Below are 6,427 nucleotides of genomic sequence, written 5' to 3' on the forward strand. Positions count from 1 at the left end.
CCTCCTTAAGCCTTGTTTTATTATTATTAGATACAAGGGAAAAAATATCCAGTCCTCACAGGTGTGTGTGTGGGGGTTATTTATTTATTTTTCTAAAGAATGGATTTTGTTTTATCATCTCATTTTCTGATAATGAGGTCTCCAGGGCTTCCACCTTACACAAACGTGGAAGTTAAGAAGATACATACTAAGAATTCTGATTTGCGCTACTGAACGTAATCTACTGTTTCCCCGTTTATGACTGTTTGGCTCCAGGTAAGAGACAGTACTCCCAGAAAGGATTTCAAAATAGCTATTTTTTAATTTAAAATTATTTAATAGGTAAATTATAGATAAATAGATAAATAAATAAATAGATAAATTTGGTCAGAGACCAAACAGCTCTACTTGCTGGCTTGAGAACAACTTTGATCTGAACTGATAATGAAGTGTATCCTTTAACAAGCCCTGAACTGCCCTCAGGTCTCAATACAAGTACAGCAGCCTCCTTTGCTACATCAGGGAATTCCATTTATCTCCAGAAGACCTTCTAGCAGATAAAAAGCTAGACCTACTTCCCCCATAATCTCTTTTTTTTTTCCTTCTATGTGACATTTTACAGCTACAGTTCTAAATGCCTTCCATATGATATTCATATATTCAGATAGAAGAAGGTGACAAGACTCATCTACTCATAAAAATGGAAATGATCACAATTTTCACAAGCTGAAAACACATACTCAAAAGTTAGCAAATGTATGCACTGTTACTATATGCTTTTAGTTATTCTTTTGGAGGAAATTCTCACAACAAATTTTCTCCGTTGAAACATCCATTGAGAGCAAAACAAAGTACGTGTACAAATACACCACCTCTGGCTCTGGAAAAATCTTTGAACCATGACTAGCCAAAGCTACAGAGACTCTGGAAAACTGTCACTACGTACTTTTCTTCTTTCACACTTCTCCAGTCATCTGCTATTAGCCAATGTCAGAGTCAGGAAACTAAGCAAGACAAATTTTTGGGCTGACTTCATCCAGCTATTTTTATGATTTTCATTTACATGCAAGTTGAAAAAAATAAAGATGACTTGCTTATCCTCTCACCAATGGCTTTAACTTTTTCAAGATAATTAACATGAGGAATTAATTTCAGATGAAATTCTTCTTACATTTTCCAACAAACCAAAGCAAAAACACATCCAAAAGCAAGACCATAGACTACTTCTAATTTATTTTCTTGGTTTGTCACTTTCTTTCATACCTTCAAAAGGCTTCTATTAATTCCGAGTGCTCAATGTCACAGGACTTGATTTATATCAGATTCATTTCACTTGAATGAGCACTTGAACAGTTAGGAACAAACTGCAGTCAAACTGCCCTTTTACAGTTATTACCAGCCTTGGAAAGTAGGAGGTGGAAAAAGCCCTAGAAATCTCTCCATTTCATCTCATTAATGTAAGACTGGCTGTGATCCAGTGGTCAAAACAAACATCCATGTAACACCAGATCCTTCCTCCAAAAGCTGCCAGTAGAAAATGATTGGGAAAAATATGACAATAGGGCAAATATTTTAATGATATAGCCTCAGAATACTCTCTCATCCTTCATCACTTCAATGCTCAGGAACTTACTGAGCTAGCTGCCCTTAGTATTTAAGAGCCATTGATGACTTTCTTTTCTATGAATTTGTCCAGTTATTTTTTTAACTCACAGACTTTTAGCTGCTGCAGTGTCCTCTGACATAGAAATCAACAGCTTGCTGCTGTTAGCATCAACCCTGGAGTCCTATATTCCCCAATTTCAAACATGTTAAGTGCTCGAGTCTTTAAACTTAAATGTAATGCATGTGTATACTTAACCCCCTCCCCCCCCAGCTACACTGTGTTTTGCATGTATTAAATGCAAGCAAACATACTTAATTCCTCAGCGATACAAATATAATCCAAATCATTCTCAGGAACTTGGTATTTTCCCTTAAAAAGTTACATGCAAGTCATTTTAAGTCCAAATCTAACCTATATTTGAGACAGTTAATATGGACCAGTATTTCACTTCAGAATTACCTAAGGCAGGTAAGTAGGACATACTGATTTCCTCACTAAGGTAGAAGGTCTAAACCTACTAAAGGTAATGTTAATAACATCCAAAAGTCACATTTTATTACATACCTCTGAAAACATGACTTGTATTTTCTAAGTATTTACCATATCCTAATCCCTGTAACTGGATTAATAGCAACACAACAGCCTTTATGGCATAGCTAGTCACAGCATTCAGGTTTATCTTTTTAATATCGGCCAACTGATAACAAAAGGGTTTGCCCTAAAAATTGCAAAAGGGCATTTTCCCCATGACCATCTTGTCAATACGCACGACATGCCAACACTGTGAATCAACTCACCTGCACTTAAAATACTGTGTTCCTTCATAGGTACCATCATGCTTTCCTCTCTGAGGATCATCCCATTCCACGCCAAGCCAAATTCCTGAAAAATATGGTAGATACATTTTAAAATTTATGGCATCATAGCCATAGAAATCGTGGTTGGAAGGAACCTCTGAAGTTCATCTAGCCTAACCTTCTCTCTCAAAGCAGGAGATTATCACCAGCACTAAAACAGGTTAGCCAGGTAAGTCTTTACCTAGCCAGATCTTGAAAATCTCCAAGGATAGAAAGACTCCAACTTACCTGGGCAGCCTATTCCAGTGCTGCATTAGTTCTGCAGAGAAAAAGATTTTCCTGCTGTACAGTTTGAACCTTTCCAGCTACAATCTGTGGCTGTTGTCCCTTATTATATAATCTAATACTAGTAAGAAGAATTTGGCCCTGTCATCTCTGCAACCGTCTGTCAAACAGCTGCAGGCAGCTATTAGATGCCATTTAATTTTCTCTTTACCACACTAACCAAGCCCAGATCCCTCAACCTCTCTCCACAACACACATGTGTGATCTATGTCCTGGACCACCTTGGCAGCCCTCCACTGGATCATCTTGAATTTATCCACACCCCTCTTGAATTGGGATGGTCCCAAAGCAGATACATTATTCCAAGTGCAACCTTATCAAGAACCCCTGTCCCCAGAGGGGAATAACAGCTTCCTTTGATTTGTTGGCCACGTTCATCACTCCGAAGTAACCCAGTACAGCACCTATCTTGCTCGTGACAAGAGCTTACTGTTGGCTCATATTCATGACAGTATCCACCTTAACTCCCAAGTTCTTTACAATAGACCCTATGGGTTGCTAGTGCTTCCTGGTCCATTCTGATACACAGGTTTATTTCCCACTACATGTGGAAATTTCTCCTTGAATCTTAAGCCCAAATCTAAAGTTCATAAAGCTTGCTCTGGATTGCAATTCTACCTTTTGTCACATCAGCCAGTTGAGGGGGAACACTGTTCATTATCTGAGACACCAATGAATATGTTAAACAATATAGACCCCAGAATTTATTTCTGTAGTACTCGTGCATAATCAGGTATCAAGTCATTGATTACCACTTCTCCACTTGACAGACCTCCAGACTTTCAAGCCACTTAACAGTCCATTCATCTGGCTTGTATTTCTCCAGCTTCCAGGTAAGATTCTTTATAGAGACACTATTAAAAGACTTATTAAAGTCAAGGAATAGTACATCCCCCATCCCCTCTATCCACACTCCCAGTCATATCATCACAGAAGGTAATTAGGTTTGCCAAGCACAACTTTTTCTTCTTTACAAGTATCGAGTATTCCCAGCTACCATCTTGCCCTCCACAGGCTTGGAAATGGACTCCAAGGGAACATGCTATGTGATCTTTCCAGAAATTGAAGTGAGGCTGATGAGTCTACAGTTCCCTGGTCATCCTTCTTGCCTCTTCTAGAACTGTATGCAAGGCTAGTCTCCTTCCAAGCATCAGCAATCTCCCCATCCTGTCACCACAATTTTTCAAAGGTGACATACAGTGCTCTCACAATCAGACTGGTCAGATCTTTCAGCAAGTTGGGCTGAGTCTTATTTGTCGTCATGAATTCGAATATGTTATCAAAGCAGCGCCTAGTCCATTGATCTGCTGCTGCCTTTCTCCCTCCTTCTTGGACTATGTCAGTACACAGAGATTAGGGAACAGACTGTTCATGAAAACTAATGGAAAAAAGAAGGCACTGAATTCTTTCCACTGTAATAAAAACCATAATCGATTTCAACCAAAAGTACTTCTTATGCTCCTTTTGACAACTCTGACTTCTAAAAAAACCGAACAACTTATCTAGAAGTTGCCATATTTACACAAGAACCATGAGGAAAAACCAATCTGTAAATTGCCACTTAACAATTTTTTTTTTTTTAATTAAGAAGAACATAATTAGAATTTTGAAAACAACCATTAAATGTAAAGGTTATTTACTGCTGTGACGTTTACCTGCTGTAGGAGGAACGCTGCCAACGTAGCGCACAGTTGCGTACTCCGCGCCGCACAAGACCCTTCGACCCAGCGCATCAGAAGGCACGCGGGCAGTCATCCTGGGAAAAACGAAGCCCGGGCTGCCCACAGACCTGCAGAGACAGAAGCGAGAACCCTTAACGCACACAAACCACTGCTTTCATAAGCCCCCCTACCTCCAGTTGCTCTGCTACGGCCCAGCAGCGGGCCGGACTCCAGAAGCCGACGTTTGTGTCCCCCCGCCCCACGGCTCCCCCCGCCGCGGAGCCCCTTCCTTCGGTCGGCCTTTCAGGCCACAGACCGCAAACCGCCCTCCCAGCCGCGGCGGGGGTCCGGTCACGGCGGGCCCGGGTGAGGGAGCGGGGCACCTCCTCCACGGCCCCGCCGGCGAGAGGACAGGCGGCCGCCGCCCCGCGAGAAACCGTCCCTGCGCGCGGCTCCAGCGGCCGGTAAAGTCAGTCACCGACTCTCGGCCGCGGGAGAAGCGGCAGACGGAGGACAAGCTAACGCACCGGGCGGGAGGAGCAGCCCCGGGCCCACACGCCGGCTCGTCCTCTTCGCACCCGCGCCTGAGGGACGGAGCGCCGGGACCGAGGGCGGCGGGCACAGCCGGCCGCTCTTCCGTCCTGCGCCGGCTGACGGCTTTCACCGCGCCCCGTCCGGCCTATCGCTGCGCTTCCATTGGCCCCAAGCCTCCAGCACCGCCCTAGCTTGGCCGCTATTGGCCTACCCCCATCTCCGACCTCGCTGAAGTCATCGCCTTCGCGATGCTCCCTGGGTAATGTGGTTCGCCGAGGGAGACGCGCCGCGCGGACTTGCCGCCCCCGGACTACACCTCCCAACGCGCCGTGGGGCGAGAAGAGGCCTGCGGCGCGGCGCCCGCCCTCACGGCCGCCGGGGGCAGGAGCCGGAGGAGAGGCTGCGGGGTGCGAGCTCGTCTGCCGGGGCGGGAGGAGCGTCCCGGTCGTTACCGGCCGCCGCTGAGGGGATGCGGCCTAGCCCAGTGCGGAGCGCCGAGCTCTAGCGCTGGCAAGGGCCCGTGCGCGGGCGTTGAGGCCGGGGGGCTCGGGCAGCCTGGGAAGACCCGCAGACGTGCGGTGGGCAGGCGAGGAGGCGGGGAAGTTCCCCCAGAAAACAGCCGCCGCGTTAATGTTTTAAAGCGGCGTGTGGTAGACAAGCCATACGCGACGGTCGGTCTGATACCGAGCAAGATACTGTTATAACTGATTCAGCACGTGGCTGGCCAGTAACTGAAACAAATCATCGTCGTCGAGCTGCGTAGTTCCACAGGACCTGATCTTGTCAGGCTGCACTGGCAGGGCCTCTTCAGGATCAAACCACCAGTCTGTTCCATTCAGCTAACATCAGTGAAACGGGACTTAGCACATTTAGAAACAAGCAAGCACTATGCATTTTTCTGCCTAAACGCACGTTGGACAAAGGCAGCAAGGCCACGTTTAAAGGCTGGGGCACTTTCCTGGGAGACAGTGACTGAGGAGAACACAGACAGCTCAGCAAGCACCACCAAGTTCCCCTGGTGCAGCATCCGGCCACCAGTGTGCTGCCTGGATTTACATAAGCAAGCACACAGAACAGAAAAGTTGTATTACCTCAGTAGTTGGCACTGCTACAGTTGTTACTGCATTTATTTCAACACTCACTATTTGAGAACAAAATCAATTAACTGGCAGAAGATCCAGAGAAGAGATTTAACAATTTGAGAACATGGCTTACAAAAAAAAAAAGAATCGAGGTGTCCAGCATGTGTAGATTAACAGCAAATCCAGAAAGACTTGACTGTATTCTTGAAGTAGCAAGTGCTGGGGAACAGAAATTCAGTAAGAGCTCTTCAGTTTCACAGACACAGCTATGACAAGATCTAACAGCTTTCACACAGTTTGGTGGCTATAAAAATTAAAGTACCCCAGCTGACATTTTCCACATTTGTTCATCTCTGGCCTGCTTCATAGCTCAAAGCCTCATAACAACTTAATTCAAACAAAATCATTTGAATTTTGGGACCA

At 45.1% G+C, this 6,427-nt stretch overlaps 1 protein-coding gene across 1 annotated transcript in view; it reads right to left on the reverse strand.

Moving 5' to 3' along the window:
- The window catches only part of TBCE (tubulin folding cofactor E), a 29,756-nt gene extending 24,703 nt beyond the window's left edge, over positions 1 to 5,053 (reverse strand). Inside the window, exons 1-3 of the mRNA XM_069800716.1 lie at positions 4,916 to 5,053; positions 4,383 to 4,516; positions 2,383 to 2,467 (exon numbers count right to left, since the gene is read on the reverse strand). Of these exons, the coding sequence (XP_069656817.1) occupies positions 2,383 to 2,467; positions 4,383 to 4,482 (185 nt within the window). The 5' untranslated portion in view covers positions 4,483 to 4,516; positions 4,916 to 5,053. The remainder of the gene's footprint in view (positions 1 to 2,382; positions 2,468 to 4,382; positions 4,517 to 4,915) is intronic.
- Between the last annotated feature and the right edge of the window lie 1,374 nt (positions 5,054 to 6,427).

The sequence above is a fragment of the Haliaeetus albicilla genome, chromosome 13 (assembly GCF_947461875.1).
Source record: "Haliaeetus albicilla chromosome 13, bHalAlb1.1, whole genome shotgun sequence".
Taxonomy (NCBI): domain Eukaryota; kingdom Metazoa; phylum Chordata; class Aves; order Accipitriformes; family Accipitridae; genus Haliaeetus; species Haliaeetus albicilla.